Below are 18276 nucleotides of genomic sequence, written 5' to 3'. Positions count from 1 at the left end.
ACAGGGGCACAAACACTTTGTTCARTTCAGGAGTTCTCTTTGACCATATCTTGCCACCAGCTTCTAAAAATGTTGGCAAGGGTCTATACRCATTCTTTGTAATTTCAAGTCAATTTGGATCAAAGGGAATGGTAATCCATGTAGTTTTTTTTCTAAGCTCTCTTCTRCCCTTCTTAATATTCTGATATACGCATACCAGCCCTGTTTAAGATTTCACCAAATCTTTTCTTTTGACTAGATAACAAAAGRCAGATGTTCATGTCCAGATGGAACAGTACATGTTAGCGACATTTCTTTCAGCAGACAGTTTCTCTGAGTAAGAAACACCTAAAGCACTGGCACATCCCACAACTTCAGCTTTAAYCACACACGACACACCAGAAATTTCAAAGGCTAAGAAAACCTGAATTTTGCAAGCATGTCAGGCTCTCATAATATGACAGTGAACGTATTACCACAGGTGCCAGAAAACTAATTACATATTTAGTTGGGTTGAAAGAAAAACATTGCCTTTAGGCACTGTGTGTGAAGACAATTGCATTTTCAAAATCAGAGCCGTCTGGTAGCAGGCTTCTACATGTTTCCCACAGAAAGAAGGGGAGGAAGAAAAGAAAAGCCAAGAAAATCATTGTAAGCTAGCACAGATGGAGGAAGCATTTTAAGAAAACATTTCATGTCCTTCAGACTATAGTACATGAATAGGTAAGGCTAATGGCCATATCTACAATTTGTCCCAGCTCCAAATCTATTACTAGGCTACAAAAATGTATAGAAGAGCTACAGATGAAGAATTGCACACACACCTACATCATCCTTAGGAAAAYAGGATATATTTAGTTCATTAAGACTTGAAAGAAACCTTTCAGATGCCTGAAAAGATTGTGCCAAATCACACACACAAAAAAAATAATGTAATGATTGTAATTGTGTATTACCTGCAATGCCCTATGGGTTACACAGCTGTTGCCTCTTTCCCTCTCTAACATCTCAATGTTTTCCTGAAAATTTGACTTTGCTATCCCTAGTCAAACCGACAATATTAGCTTAGTTTTTCAGTTTAACAGAGGATACCAGACTCAAAAACAATTTCTTTTATTAAACTTACTTTAACTGTAGTTGCATTACACTATTTGTTGTTTTCTCAGAGCAAGACAAGGATCTTGGGCTGGGATTATCAGTACTGGAAGCCTTGCCTCTATGGACACACGAAGCAGCAAGACCAGCTTATCTTGCATTAGCTCAAAAATCTTTTGCCAAATCCCCATCAYATTTATACTGGATAAGTGATGAAAAAGAATCCTTTTACCTATTGAAAAAGAGTCCAACAGAACCAGGCCTAAGCATACGCTAAACCACACAATCTGCTAGATACCAGACAGGCTCAGGATTATCAGCTACTTGCGTTGCCTGCCTGTTGACGAATGTCCTACAGCTAGCTCTGCCGTTCGGATAAACAGTTACAACTCAGCGCTCTCCACATGCTTAGGAGCCTCAGAGTCCTGGTATTTACATTACATTGTGAGCTGCATTACACTGAATAAACAATGACTTAGAAAATTATAAACCTTCCAAACTTCAAGGAGGAATTTCAGTCCTTAAGCTTCCACAAGCAAGAAGATGAAAGAAAAGCAAGATCAAGATGAAGAATTAATTTAGCTGTCTTAAAAAGAAATGAAATAAAATATCAAGAAAAAAAAATCACTCTGATTTTTATTTTCTGTGTGACCAAAAGTGTAAGCTGGTAGTTCTAACAAGCAACCACTGGAAACTAGTTTAGAAAAAATGTACCCTTTGGCTAGATCGGCTCCAAACCCTACAGCTGCGCCGTTCACAAAGTAAAAGTCAGAACACGAACGACTCCGTTAACCCTAACCAGATTTAGTTTTATCTTCCTGTGGTAGGAGATAATAAGGATACAGTAAACCCAGTCCTTTTTCCTTCCRTGAGGATAGAAAGAAAAGAACCAACTGGAGAACAGGCTTTACGAACAGGCCCCAGATAGCCTGCACGTACAGCGTAACTCACTGCAATAACTGCTGCTCAGTGTTTCACAATTCTCTCAAGGAACAACGTTCTTCAGTTACCATTTGATGAGCCTATAAACTCCGGGAATTTAAGAGTTTGCTGGCTAATCTGAATATCAGCAAATGGTTAGTAGATTTGAATAACACACCATACAACAGCATGTGCCTTCACTTCAGCTCATCATCTTTCAGCCCACAAATATATTTTATCTCACAATTAGACATAACCTTTTCAGACCAACAGTCTTCGGAAGTTTCAAATTTAACCTATGGGATTAGCAAGATTAAAAAAAAACAAAAAAAAAAACCCACACACACTTCCAAAGCCTTAGCCGCACGAAGCGGCAGCTTTCACCTCTTTGCTGGACAGTACCTTACTCGCCAAGCGATCGCAATGAAGCAGCTGAGGCTTTAAGGGGAGGCTTGAGGCAGGCGTGAGTAAGAGCAGCCAAACGTTGCTCTCGCGCGGCTTTTGCAGATGGTGCATCACAAATTGCTCCGCTGCGATTCCTGCCCCAACACGAGAGAGGCAGGGGCCAGTCACGCCAGAAGGTTTTCTCCTCGTGGGACTGAGGCAATGCGCACTGGCATTTGCGGGGCTCAGCGAGCCACAGCTGTGGCCTGTTAGAAAGCAGGGCTGTAGGTAGCCTCCCCCTTCCAAGGGTAGTCAAGTGCTCTCCCAGGACCGTCACCCCCGGGCAGGTCTCCTGAAGCACAYTCTTCCAGGCAGAGCTACGGATTATGATATTACACACACCAAATATCAAATTACTGTCTAGTTTAGGCATGCCTAATCCTACCTCAAACTTAAATCTTCACTGAACATTATGTGGCTTCACATAAAATTTATCAGGGGTTTATCCATAATACTAAGTAAATAGCTGGTCTTTAGAAGTCTGAAAACATCAACTTGCTTTTAGTTCTTAAGCACAGAGTTTCATGATAAACTTTTTCATAAGATTTGAGTAAAAAAACCTCACATCAAAGCCACACAGATTCTCATGGCTTCTGCTGAAACCAGAAATTGGGCTGTGTTTGTTAATGGCTGGGTGCATGAGCTGATGTTTGCTCTGGACTGCTACCACCTTTAGTCACAACCATGTGAATTTGGGCAGAAAATACAGATAGCAAAACTCAGCATTGCTTAATATCAGTGTCRATCACAAAAAGTTTGCATATTTTTAATATTCCAGTGGTAATGCATTTAAATAACACTCCTTATGTGAAAATAATCTCTACGTGCACTTAAAATAATTTCAATATAATTGATAAGCACTCTAAGACTATGAACTCAACTCTTTGATCACAACTTACCTACTGCTGCACCATTTTTTCCTAATTAATTCTTAATTCTTATACCAAATGAATAGATTCTGATGTTCTTGCTGTCTTCCAAATTAAAAAGATATACATATATATATATATACATATAGTCTTTATTTATTAAGGTAGTAAGGCAAATATAACTAAGTGCAAGTCATCTCATTACAAGAAATAAGACCTTTCACGTGGTTAAATTTAGGCTTGCAAGTACTCTGCTGAACTGGAGTTTTAAACCCAAATATTTACTTTTTCTGTTCATTACAGTCAAATACATATAAAATAACCTGCCCATCTTGCACAGTGCCTGTAAATTAGGAAAAAAAGGGGGGAGGGGGTTTCCCGGGAAACCAGGGCAGTCTCAAAGAAATGGAGAACAGCTGGGGAGAGGGGGAAGGAAAAAAAAAGAAAAAAAAAAGTCCATATCCTCAGTTTTAAAACCATTGGAAAGACACCACTAATAAAAATCAGCTCCCAGTGAATGGCCCTGGCATTCTTCATGACAGCAAATGAGTAACCTGAAGAGATCAAGAAACTGGCCTGCACCCTCCTCCTTTTCCTGCCCTCTCCTCACCCCGTTGCCCCCAGGATATTTATCCCTCATACACAAGTGTGCCATTTGATAAAATGTGCTAACGCAGAAAGGTGTGCTTCCTGAAACGCCACAGCTGGAAACAATTTAGTTGCTTCACTGTCTGGAGATTTCTTTGCTCAGGAACTGAGCTAAGGAGCTCGGTTCCACCACTTGACCTTGGTCAAGCTATTCAGCATGAAAACCCATGCAATTCGACAAACATGTTACTGGCATTGTGTCTCAGTACGTATATTATAGTAGCACCCTAATGTTTCATCTGAGATCAAGGATGCTTGGTGCTTGGCACTGAACAAACTCAAAGGAAGGTCCTGCCTTTTAAAATAGCATAAAAACAAATCATGCCAAAAGCTACTCAATCTCAGTATCCAGGTTCAGATAAAATATTTCAGTCCTACAGCAAAAGTTTCCACWGGAAAAATGAAAAACAGGTAAAGGATAATTTGTCAAAACCTCTCACTCCGAATTTCTGAAGTAGACTCCTGGCACTCTGCCAGTCACTAATACAATTTTAGTGCCCAGTGCTACCAGAGCAGCCGTACTGTTSTACTGGCTTCTCCTTCCCCACATGGCTCCGTTCCCCACGTTCTGCTCTGCCTGTCGTCGGGCCCGATGTCTCTTACACCAGGTTCTTTACTTCCTTTCTTTCTTTGTTGCCAATGCATGTTCCAGTATTTTGTGCTTCTTGCCAAAATAAGCATTTAAACATCTGGAAATCATCCTCCATCACTTTCACCAGTAAGATGCATTTGTCTTGCAATGGAGTTCCCATGCAGTGGGAATGCCTGATGTCTTGAGACACCACACTACCTTTTATTAAAAAAAAAAAAAAAAAAAAAAAAAAAAAAATGGCCGCAGCTTTCTAAATATCCAAATACTCCCTGGCTATGGAATATTTAAGTCTTCTGACTGAGAGTTCAGGGGCTTTCCTCCAAATTAAAATCATATTTCATTGCACTAATCTACAATGTAACATGCAACAAGGTGCAAACACTTCTGAATTTCTATTAAAAAAATAAGCATTTATACTGGTAGCTTGAGATCCCAATATAAACGACATTCTTAATTTAAATGAGTTCTAAATTAAGGATATTTTAAATAAATACAGAGCATTACATTCAGACCTTTGGCGGTTTTCTCCTAGTACACGCAATTTGAAATTAAAACACATTATCAATTCATTACACTAAGATTTCCTGGAAAAAAAGACTTTAATGGTCAAAATTGCATTTCAGATGAAAAACTGAGAGTCTATGAGATCACAGCCTATAATAATCAGATAAAAGTACTATGATTCAAATACCTGGTCTACAAAAGTCTCAATCACACCTCCGGAAGCTGTTCCCATACGCATTCCCCTTCACTGTTCAGGAAGTTGTTCTCCTGTGTATTCCCCTCCACTGTTCAGATAACTGAAATTATGTTTTTAAAGGTTCATTTTATAAAATACAAGACGGCTAACAAATCGAATGCCGTGTGTCCTGAGGTGCAAAGTGCACATAACGCTCCAGTTCTACCTTGTAAAGCTCACCTCAAAAACATTAATACCTCACTTTCCTAAAGAAAGGCTGCTAAGTCTGATGGTAGCATGTGAAAAGTTAGCTCCATCAGTTTSATCTGGCTGCTCTTCCATGTACCTCTTGAGTAAAAATCAACTTTTGGAGTAGTTCTTTAACTGCACCATCAAGTAAGAGGCTTCTCTTTAGCAATCCGACAGATTTTCAGTGTATGTATTAATTTTGATTTTTTAATAACAAAAGTCTCCCTTTCAATGGAAAATGAATGGAGAAAAAAAAAAAAAGATACTACTTGCTGCCCGTGCCAGTGAAGGAATAGAAAATGCAAGCTATTTCCATTCCTTTTTCCAGAACCTGATAGCACACCAGGGAAATACTGTCTCAGTCACAGAGAGTCAAGGGCTCCTCAAGAGGTATCAGCTCCACCTCATACCCAAAGCACCTCTGGGAAGTTCTTGGCTGTCTTGCTTCCTTTCGATTTCCTTTCTTGGATCTTTGGACACACTGAGGTTTATTTGGTCTAGCAGGTGAACATGTGGCAAAAACCTTCAATAAAAAAATATAGTCGTCCAAATATCTCCTCTGTTCCAGCTGGCTGTGTACCCTAAATTTCCATGCATCATTTGGGCTGACAAGCTCTTAATTATTCAAGGATGAGCAAAAGCCTCTTCTCCTATTCCACATCTGTTTCTCCTAATTTGGGTCATGAGAAATATTTTTCTCTGTTAGGTCCTACTATGTAACAAAGAGAATAGCACTCTTAGTTTTACTTTTCTCTGATCGCACAGCATAATACCATCTCGCGTTTTATTTGTTTTTTCCCCTCAAGAGCTCTCTCTTCTACACCTTTCATATAGTTAGTACTTGGGGGTGAGGGGAGGAGCAGCACTAATGAATCGCTCTGCATACCTTTTCCTAAGATAATTCTGTTCTTTTTATTTCTTCTCCGTATTTTTTGCGCAGAGGGTAAGTATTTAAATCTTCAATATCATCTATAAATTTCATTAACATCCTGTTTCTTTCCTGTTCTAGATGACTACAGAAGACCATCTGTGAAGCCATGAGATAGCACGCACAACACAGATACATTACTGATAATCATATACTTTATTAATTGATTTCCCTCCTCCTCACAACAGTTACATTCAATCCAACACTAACTTTGAGTCTAGGATTTCATGAGACAGCGGACCAAATGCTTTACTAGCAATCAAATACTTTTACAATGACACAGCATAAAGCCATCAAGCAGACGTCTTTTAAAACTGAGAAAAGCAAGAAAATCTTTAATGTATTTCCCCCACAACAACAGTATAAGTTACAATTCCACAGTACATAACATGAATGAGGCTAAAGAATGAGGCTCCCTTATGGGGGCATAGAGAGCCTATAGTACAGTCCGTGAATTTGACCTCTGAAATAACTTGGAAAGATCTGTTCACATCTCTAAAGACTTTAAATCTCTCAGATTTTCAAATTTCCTGTTGAATAAATGCAGAATTTTCCAAAACTATAAGAAATTACCTTGGCCTGGGGAAGTAACACCTGACAGCTTAAGAAAGCTTCAGCTTGCATGGATATCAGCCTCACACAGTCATTCTGCCAGGCAATGATCGGGGTGATCGCAGAACGAAAAGTGTACTTTGCCAGCTAACGCCCTCAGTGTTTAATCTCCACTTCAGTGACGGGTTTCTACGGGCCTGGCCACAGGTTCCACCAAGAATCTTCTCCTTTCTCAGCCACAACTTCTTGTGCTACCACTGGGACTGGGAACCTTGTGGAGATAAGTTACAATAAGGTAAATTCACACTTTCAAGTGGAGCTTTGGAAAACCTCCAAGAGTCTAGGAAGTGACCCAACTACTGGATGGTATCTTTCCTCCCAGGAGGTTGATCGTTAATGCAGACTGTAAATGAGAAAACCCAAGAAAAGAGAAAGCCTATATTCTATTAAAAAGGTATACACTTGCCAATTCCATTACTTTTTAATAATTCATAATTCAGGGTAACCTCATTCTCTTAAAATAGCACTGACTCTTAAAATAGCTGAATTGTACTTATGTCTAATAATCTTAATCATATACCACTGTCTACAGAAAGTTCCTCTACCCTGTAAGATTTCAAATATTTATCTCAGCAATGGGCCACAGGATACTGTTACCCATCCACCGAACATGTGACCTGCAGCATTTGGGACACGTAAGGCACTATAGCTGAAGGACAGAATTACTTTAGGATAGGCAGAAAATGATACAAAAACCATCATCATAGGATAGCAATCATTATATCATTGCATCAAAAGATTTGTTAGAAAGTTGTAAATAAAGCGTTTGTGAAAAGCTGAATGGGAATGGACAATCAAGCAAGAACAGCTTCTGTCTGTTGCTTCTGCTTTGACCTTTACTCATCTGTTTTTTCTTGGCCTGTTGGGATATTTAACAAGACAGCAGATGTGAGAACTCAGATTGGAAAGTAAATTAAAAATCAATCAAAGTATTCATATTCTATGAGCCCGTGGTAGAGAGAGGACTTTTTAAAGCAAGACTCTCAAAATAGCCTCTGAAGTTAACTGTAATCCTAGAATGGTAAGGTTGGAAGGGACCTCTGGAGATCACCTAGTCCAACSCGCAGCATAGTCCCATACAGGGACTGAACCCACAACCTTGGCATTAGTAGCACCACGCTCTAACCAACCAAGCTAACTCACAGATCAACTGAATAAAAGACTGCAATTTTATAGTCAATTTTCAGAAGAAAAAAAAATGCTGCGTTACTTAAATTTTAAAAGTAACACAGAACTACAAATTTAAACAATATCTATACTTTTCTCATCTTCCTGACTAGAGCTATGGCTTCAACCATACTTCAAGGAAAAAGGCCAATTCATATCACAGAACACCCAAACTGTTCTAGCATTCTAGCATAGTTCTCTGCCTTTCAAAAACCACACTCCCCCACTCCCTCCTACCCAAAATAAGAGATATTAAATGTTAACATGTAAATTTTTATACTTAACATTTTAAATGATCAGTAATGTCTTTGAATCATTCTTTAGTACTATGACTATTCAGGGAAATGTGATAGAAGTTCTTCTAAAATAAGGAACAGTTTCTTCATGTCTTTTAGCCTGTATTTTCATTATCATTTTAGACCGCAATTTTAATCTTGGAGCAATTGGGCCAGGACACAGACTCGTGATGATACTTTCGATCCYCCTTAGTCTCTTCCTACACTACATCATTATGCCTTTATTCTTTCACTTCAGATCTTCAGCTTGCCGAAGGCTCTCACAAGCATTTTATGACCCAAGAGTATATGGAGAAGACACGGACTTTCTAAATCAGATATCTACTGCACAGCAGGGAACAGGTCTCTGAGAAAGTTTATTCTTCTATTCCTACTCTAAATGAAGCTGTGAATTCCAGCCAGCAGTACTAGAGACACTGCTTGTGTTTCCATTCAGCCACATCMTCCAGAGAACAGAGGCCCAGAGATTACAACGAATTCTTTAGCCCCTCCAAGCTACTGTTGCTAGTCCAAAGCTGTAAATGAAAAYCAGTGAAGACACAAAACACTGTGGAAGTCTTTCAGTATAAAAACACCTCTGTTAGATCAATTTCCCACCTGCAATATTTTACCTGAAGTTGGAGAATAACACACATTCTCCAAAATATCTCCAATAAGGCTTCAGCTGGCAGCAGCATGGCCAAAGACCAAGCTTAGAGAAGCCATCCAAAGACAAGACCTATCTTCACCAGCTAATAAAAACAGAATCAAAAGATTTTGGCTCCCACACAATAATGAAATTGTCTCTTACTACAAGAAGAAAAGACAGCATAGGAGACTATGGAAATTTTACACTGCGTAGTAAGAAAGGTAATTATATGCAACAGTTTGGATATTTTATCTTAACTACCACAGTAACATTGGTTTATCGGCATCCGAAACTTCCTGTACTTTATTATTTTCATAGCCATAAATCAACCTCRTATTGAAACAAGTATCTGAAACAAGCATTCCTTATTAACAAATTCACTGACAGCCAAGCTCTCCCCATAGCTGATGCTGCATGTCAGAGTTTTAACTGAGGCTGAGTGCTACGTGGACCTTCCAGCAGAAGGGAATCTCACACAGAACGATGTCTGAGGCATCTCTTAGGATTGTAGAGGAAGTTCACATGCCTGGGCTCACACTTCATCAAATTATAAAAGCTGAAAATAGAATTCAGTGGGAAGTCAAAATATATGATTATATAATCAATATGAGATCTTTAAGTGCACAAACTACTATCATTTTTTCTAGGAAGAAATGAGTAACAATTCTAGTCCCAATCAGTGATACTAAAGCATTAAAGAAAGCCACAGTTAGAATATTCTGTATTAATATTTTCCAGTAAGAATAAGCCCCTAATGTAGACTCAGAATAAAAATTCAGAATCCTCAACAATTTTCTTGATCTATTGTAAGAGTTTTCTGTGCCATCAATGACATCAAAATTCCCTATCACTGCACAGACTTAAGGAGAATTGCATTTCCCATTGTAAGTAACTATTATACCTCCTCTCACATATGCTAAAACTTTAAATATTCACTTGGCTATTATTCAAAATTAAAATATGCAATTTCATCATGGAAATAGTTTGGAAACAAGAGAGTCTAATGCCCTTGCTTAGAAATAGCAATAATGAAGTCCAAACTTCTTGGCCTTTTAGATTATTAACTTGGAAAATATCCAAAACCTAMTGAACTATTGATGAAAATTTTATGACCTCGTCAATCACACAGCACACCAGGTTTACAGTATGTTTTGTCTCACCAGTTCCAACAAATTTCTTACTTGAAATGATATAAATGCAAAATACATGTTACAGTAGACTATTTCAAGTATTTAGAAAGAAAATTGCCCATCAGTTTCTCTTTGAAATCAATCTCCTAAGCCAGTCCAGCCTGATTCGTGCCCATGTGGCTCACCTGCCGAGGAGGGTCTACCAGATGCAGTCTGGCCCAGCATCTGCAGACACCCAGACACCCATCCCAATAAATACCTCACTCTGCAGAGTTCCCGTGACTCCTGCAGGGTAAAGATGAGCCCCTCATATTGCACCTTAGCACAAGCCCACAGGCTCTGCACAACCCATGAGGGCACACTTTAACTCAGTTCATGAGCCCATCCCAACTTGGACTCTTTTTAAGCAATACAGCTGTTTTCAACATAAACCACAGCTGCAGAGCCTGCAACATGAACAGAAAATATGTGGGTCACAACATCTACTGTGCTTTAGTGTTCCTGAGACCATATTTCAACAAGAGGCTTTTATGGGCACAGCTGCTGGAGCTTTGCTTCAACCTTTAATACTTCAAAAGTAGTCAGAAGACTCTCTCTGGCTTAAAATTGCTTAACTCTACAACTTAGTTAAGAAGTAGATGATAACAAATGACATGGACTGATAAGCCAGAGCCATGATAATACAGAGGAATTAATGATTTGGCAAAATGATTTAAGGAATTAAGGAAATTATTTCCTTTGCAGGATTAATTATGGCAAAAAAGATAGGTTTACAGCTAAAGTCTTCACCAACTGTCCCCCAATTACCCCTGATTATAGTCAAGATTGTGTTACTTCCTATAGATGGTATCACTGTTTTATCCTTTTTGGTAGCTCAGCAACAGAACTAACACTTTTTATTTCCCTGAACTTAAATCCAGGGCGACCTKTTCAAGTATAAGAGATTATAAAATTGTATCCAGGTCTTTAAAACATAATATATGATAAAAAGCTGTGGAAACAAGGTGTGATTTGTATACACRTAACGTACTTCAGACATTAAATATGTAATCAGTAAACATGTGATCTCTAAAGTACCCCTTATCCTCAAAATGTTACGTGACATACATGCAATTTTACTGCAACTTCAAAGTACCTGATTTCTTAAATAACTGAAGAATAATTAATGTATGATATTACTGAAAAAGCCGTTTTCCTTATACACGCCTCATTATTTACTGAATTAATGCATCACACAAGTTCAAGTTACACCTGACCTCGTGCACATGACACACTAGCCAGGGCTTTAGAGCTGCAGTTTAACAACGTGGGTCTGTTGCCACTCAAGATTTCACGCAGAGTGTGCAACAATCTTCCCTAGTGTTCTGAAGTTTCAAACTCCAAGAAGCCTTTGTTAAAAACTGAAATTCCTAGTTAATCTGATTAATTTATTCATTTTACACTGAAGACTACTTATTTCTGCTTTATGCATTAGATTAAGAATAGAGTCTTTTGTCTATAGAACAAGGTATTAAAGTGCAAATCCATTCTCTCCTCCCTGATCTAACTGTGCATCTCTTCACTCAGCACTATCTGATTTATTCTTTCTAATCAGTTATTTCTCAGAACTTCTTCTATCATCAGGGCCTTACACACAAAAATGAGCAAGGCCACCAAGACATACAAGGGGGAAACAATCAGTGTACATATACGGATAGATCACGTCTCCAGCTGGAATTGCCACTATTTTTTATTATTACTTTTTTTCTGGCACTGAGATCATTGCCTTTCTCTATGTACTGAAAAATAGTTGCACACAGGCCATGAACATCTGCTCAGTTCTCATAAAGGACTGTAATGCTGGATGGAGGTCTGCCATCCGAGTCCCTGGCTCCCTACGCGTACACAGCAGAACCCCTGCATTTCTTCTCTCACAAGACTGAGCAGTCTGGTGAGTTGACCAGTTACAATTCTAATTACAGACAAACCACATAACATCCTGTGACTCACTTAACCCCGATGGGAATCTGGTTAGATACCACTTCAAGAGCAGATGATATTTCTGAGCAGGGTTTTCACAGTAAATTCATAATAAATTCAGGGGTTTGGAGGAGATTTGTTTTTTCTGAACAATTCTAAAAAGTTAACATAAATTGCAAAAGGTTTAGTTTTGTGTTAGCACACATATTATTAAACAGGACTGATMCTGTAGTGTTTTACATGAACAGATCAACCCAAAATAATAAATTGTTAGCACATTGAAATAAATCGCAAAGTTGAATTTGCCCAAGAAATGGGCTAGGAGAATGCCAAAGCAAGAATGAGAGTGCGACTGAGAGGAAATCGAGAGGATGAAAYGATCATTTCGTTTCTATGGCAATAATCTATGTTTGTAAACACTGTGGCAAAATTTCCTGCACTAACAACCAAAGCACACAATTACTCTTCAAGCACAAAGTATATACTAAAAATCAAGTTGATGTGTACAGCTTGTGTGAACCTCAATTACAGACTCCATAATTTTGAGCTAGAGTCCACTCAGAGTAGAAACAATTTTCTTGAGGACTCTTCTTGTGGAAATTTCTGTGTGGAATCTCCTTCCCACAGTTTTACAAGCTGGGGAGATAACCACAAATATTTAAAAATCATGAGTCAGTCCCCAAAGAATGGCAACTTTTTTTAAAATGAGGAATTCTCATTTTTTGATTTTTTAGAGCAATAATCACTTCTATTTTCGAATCCTTTGGAATGATTAAACCCACAAGCRTAAGTATCTATATACATGAGGGCACACACACACGCTCAACTCTAAGACAGCAGAGGTATGTATATAAGCAAATGATCTTGGGATCTGAAATTTTGGGGGAAAACAAAAATCAAGTATCATGAGATCCTCACTAAAATTATTAGAGCTGGAAATGCTGAGRTTTTTTTCCCTGTCACATCATTCTCCTCAGGAGCTTTACAGACTCTTTATAAGGTTAAAAGAAAGGAAAAAAAAAAGAAAAAAAAAAGGGAAAAGGCCAAAGGCCAAAGGGAAAAAAAAACTAAGGGAACGTTTGGTGTCAAGAATTTTCCTTCCTCCTCACAGCTACAGCAAAATTTCCTTGCTATTGTATTCCCAGCGCTTACAATGGAGACTCTGCRATGTAGCAACCTTTTTCCTCCCTAAGTTCAGTGAGGGTAAAATGGATATATTTACTAGCCCCCATCCTACCAGCTCAGTTGCTTCTGTCTCCGTTAAGGCCAGACCATTTTCCTCTCTCCTCTGTCTGGTCTCCAAAGTGGAGGACCTCCAGAACTCAAACAAGAGGACAGAGCGGATCATGAACTCAGACGGTGCGGCCCTTAGTTATTATTGCTTACTCACTCAGCAGAACAAGGGAAATCAGGCCAGCTATTTTTAAATCAGTACCAGATCCCTCACTGGTCTCAGCTGAAGTAGGGCTAACATTAAAGGACTGGGATGGAGATACATAAATTCCCACGAAATATGTAGAAACTGGTGAGAGCCTAAYGGCAAATATAGGATTACAGTGAGGAACACAGGAAATCATGGCAACGCTTGGATGCGATTCACAGCAGACAAATCCTCCACAGGGARACAATTCCCACAGTTCTGATCCAAGTGAATCAAGGGAAAGATTTTTCACTGAGATGCTTGAAAGGCATTCTAGGTTTGTTTGTTTATTTTTTTTTTTCTAATAACTTCTTCGAAGAGAGCAATCACATTTACACTTGTGGATGGGAAAGCAACTACCTAGAAGCATGCACCATTTCTTCTAGTGATTTCTTCTATACTGATTCCTAAAGGAAGAGGAAAAAGGACACTGTCMATGGAAAGTCCTGCACTAAGCGTTCAGGGCCTCCAAGTATTCAGTGCTTACGCAGCTCCTGATTCCAGCTGTCTTGTGGGCATCTTTTGGCCCTATTGCTCTGCTGAGCCAGTTGGACCCTATGAGGAACTGAAAGTAAAACTAGGATCTTTCATTCTTTCCRGGCCTTTGAAGTGCTGACTTTATTCATAAATGACATTTAAAGGGACACACTTAAAACATCTAGGTTCAAAATGGCCTAGAGTTATTTTGTTGTGCTACTACTTTTCACGTTTTTGTGCGCATTTTAAATGTGTGTAGTATAGAGACCTACTGGCCAAGTGTTCTTGAGAAAGATCGAGCTACAACGGTTCCAAAGGAAAAAAATGAATATAGAAACTGGCAATAGTTAAAAGGGACTCAACACAGAAATGGTAAGTGCCAAAAACAATTGTTAAGGAGTACATTTGGTTTGAAAAGGCATTGCAGTTTTTGTAGTAAACATTTTGGAAAATCATTTTACTTGCTTTATTATTTTGAGTTTACCTATCAATACACAACCTGGCATGGATGTCATACTCATGGTGGTGATAAATTCTAAAAGATACTTTTGCAAAAGCTATTGCTTTCTTTCACTGTGGTTTGTGAGAACTAATATTTACTTCTTCTCACTTTTTCAGTGTTGGCATGAAAAATGATGGCTAGAAGTGTTTCACATATTTTCTGAAAATCTGATGATCTTTCTTATTTAAGCTTTCTAAAGTGCCCTTTTTCCTTCTCCAGAGATCACTGAAATTTGTTTACTATGGCACCTACACTCAAATAGCATGTCTGACCAACTAAAAGGGAAAAAGTGCAAAAGCTGCAAGGTGTATAAAATTACCTAGAGTACAATACAATGTACACTAATCATAGACCTCTGCACAAGTTAGTATTAAATTCAAGACAAAACTAAGGGGGAAAAGAAAAAAAAAAACAAACATTCTGCAATGTTTGCAGGCCTCAATCACAAACTAAATCAGAACTGAAAGAACCTTGCATACACAGTTAAACCAGGCCCATATGCAGGATATATTCCCTTCCTCCTCATTGCGCACCTTCCCTATCAACACTCCAATCACAGCATCAGCAAGGCTGGAAGGGACCTCTGGAGATCATCTAGTCCAGCTCCCCAAAGAGTTCCTGGTGCTGGTTCCACTGGGGCTTGAACCCAGGACCCAGCACGTAAAGCAGATGTGATAACCACTACACTATCCCTCTACTGTTTTATAAAATAGGGTGTGGGTTTGGGTTTTTTTTGTTTGGGTTTTTTTAAAAAAAAATAAAATAAATAAGGAACATGGGAAAAGCAGCTCCCATGTATGGTAGACAAAAGTCACTACATTCTCCAACAGAAAAGCCAGTAAGTGAAATAAGTGCAAACAGATGTCACTAATTTCTTACAGCATATTTTACGCTCTGGCAGATCATGTACCTCTCACAGTTTCCCCAGCCATCAGTGCATGGGAAGTACATCCCAGAAGGTGGTGTTACTGGCTCGCCCCATAATTTCCATAACAGCAACAAACTAATAAATGACACGTAATAACTTAACCCCACAGAAATCCRGGGTTTTTTAAACAGCAAGCAAGCCATCTTCTTTTACTAAATGGATACTGAAAAGGGACTTCACTATTTTCACAAGTGTTTTCTTTGGTTGTATACATACCTGAAAAATGTCTCTTCTATAGAAACAGAGGGAGTTATACTCCCAATCTCATGCTAAGTGGCCTCTCTGTGGAACTTCTTACACAGCTGTGCACAGTCAGGATAATCTCATTYTTATTTGTAGAGTGGTGTTATCAGAACTACTGCACCACCTGATTCATTAGGATTTCAATCCTCCTCAGCTGTGTACTGCAGCATATTACAAGAGAAGTCCAGTTATAAGAAAAATAAAACTCTTGAAAATATACCCCCAAAAACTGCAGATTGTATTATATCTTAATTTACTAGTCCCCCTTGATTTCTTTTCTAAATAATGTCTAACAATGTTTCACAAGAAGCCAAAAAAAATATGTACAGGAGTGCAATAGCTACAGAATATCCTACAATCAGTCTTTTCACATCTCAGGAAACTAAAATACAGCAGCACATGTAGATTGAAGAAAGAGCACAGCCACTACCAAATCCCCTTGACTATCACTCTCTCCTACAGGGATTGAAGCGATATTAAATAAAAAGGGATATAAAAAAGCCTAAGAAAGTTCATATTACGCAAGTCAGGTACTCAGCTTGCCAGCCTCACTGCCTTCAGACAGCTCGCTAATCCACTGCTCAGAAGTGGTTTAGAAGAAGTAGTCAGAAGGGTGGGAAAGCACCAAGCAAGGGAGCCTGTATTCCATCAAACCCCGTCCCTGGGGATTAACGGCAAGCGCGAGACGGTGGGAAGGACAGAGAGAAGGAAAGCGAGGAGGAGGAAAACGAAAACAAAGGAAAACAAAAAAGGAAAATCTCATTTTTGTACTTCTCTAAAGCAAAGAATGTAATAAAACCGATGTAGTTCAGTGCGAAAAAGACTCCACCCTGCAAGGCTTCTGTGTTTACTGCTCTCAGCTCAGATTGTTCAGGCTYGCCTCCAACCCCAGAGCCTGCTTTTAGTCTCATCTGAAGTGTTTTCTTTTGTTGCAAACTTTTCGGTCTCCACAGCCCCACATGTTGGTAACGCCAGGCAACAGGGTTTAKTCCTAGAGCCCCACAGCAGCATTTTGCATTTAAGTGCTCTTCCCCTGTTCTGTGTTCACACAAGAGTGCGCAGAGAGACTTGGGAACACTGCAAAACTCCAACTTTAAAAATTTCCCCATGTCTTCTGATTATATTTCCAAAGCACAAACCTCGCAGCCCCCTTCTCAACATACAGAACCAAAAATCTTGTAACTCTTGTATCTCAACGGTTTTCCATTCCACTTATCCAAATCATGCAATAAGCACACTGCATACCAAGACAGAGGAAAAAAAAAAGAAAAAAGAAAAAACAAAGAGAAACTCACCACCATCGTATTCCTCCTCTTCTTGTGCTTTTATGGTTACAAATCGCCCTAATAAAGCAGCAAGGATGAAAAAAGTTCTCGTTTGTACCCAGACTGCCATCATGCCTAGATATTAGGCATGTATCCTCCTGGGCAGTGAAAAGTGCAAAAACATAAAGTTATTTTAGCACCATGAAGCCAGCTGGGGAATCTTTCTGCCTTTCAGCATCAGTTCCAGGACAMAGTCTGCAAGCCCTTTTTTTCAGCACCAGCTCCAGCACAGTCTGCAAACTCTCTTTTCAGGGGATGCAGCTTTAAATAGGAAGAATGCTGCCTCCACTTTTCTTCCTGCCCCTTTTCWGCTTGTTCAGGCTCATAATCATCCACTCCCTGCCAAGCAACAGTCTGATTGATGGTAAACAACCGAATCAGAGCTAGCTTCGCTCTTCCTTGAACTTTTCTCTTTATAAATACACTTTCAGGATATTTTGCTGCTGCTGTGCAGTACATACACTGTGTCAGAACAAGTTATTAAGAGGACAAAACATAATTCAGTAAGAAGCCATCTGGAGGAGAAAGTTCTGCTTTTAACCCCCCACCACACACACACACACACACACTTCCTGGGAACGAGGATACAGCCCCATTTGGAGCTGATTCACTGTTTAGGAACTTGATCCCTTCCAGCTTGCTGAGCGGAGGGTTTCCTCTTCTCTCTTGATAACTGCCCCCTGCCCTGCACTAACTGTATTACCAAACACGACCGCGGTCCTTCGAGGGGGGCAACAGAGCTGTCAGGATCCTGCACATCACCTCCTCCTTCCCCCCAAAGGGGGTCTGCATCATCTTCCCCCGCATGTTTAGTGTGCTATATATTTGCTCTCCTACCTACTAGGATGACTCTTGCAAATAATAATAGTTCGAACTATCCAGTTACCTTGTTTTCTCCTAGGCTGTCTCTGTTCGCTGACAGCTGGCAATCTACCTAACCCCCAGGCCAGCATTTAGCCCTTCACAATATACTTTAAKTAACCTTCTAGCCTGGGCACTAGTTAAAACTCTCTTCTGTGTACCACTTGCCACTGGGAGTAGACTGATACATTATTTTTTCTTCCTAGAGTTATATGGTCTGTGGAAAAGATGCTCAGTCAGATGCTCAGCCTTGCTTCCTAAGAGGGGGATCACCTCTACCCGCCGCGTGGGAACATGGATCCAGTTGACAGCATCTGCTGGAAG

General features: G+C 39.4%; 1 protein-coding gene across 1 annotated transcript in view; it reads right to left on the bottom strand.

Annotated features, from left to right (window-relative positions):
* Nucleotides 1-17628, bottom strand: part of COL5A2 (collagen type V alpha 2 chain) — a 115279-nt gene extending 97651 nt beyond the window's left edge. The window contains exon 1 of the mRNA XM_085321643.1: nt 17062-17628. Coding sequence (XP_085177769.1) covers nt 17062-17164 — 103 coding nt within the window. The 5' untranslated portion in view covers nt 17165-17628. The remainder of the gene's footprint in view (nt 1-17061) is intronic.
* Nucleotides 17629-18276: the final 648 nt, after the last annotated feature.

Source organism: Rhea americana, unplaced genomic scaffold (genome assembly GCF_003343005.1).
Source record: "Rhea americana isolate MKP2758 unplaced genomic scaffold, rheAme1 scaffold_12, whole genome shotgun sequence".
NCBI classification, from domain to species: Eukaryota; Metazoa; Chordata; class Aves; order Rheiformes; family Rheidae; genus Rhea; species Rhea americana.
The sequence above is the reverse complement of the archived record's forward strand: the minus strand, read 5'-3'. Positions and strand labels throughout refer to the sequence as shown.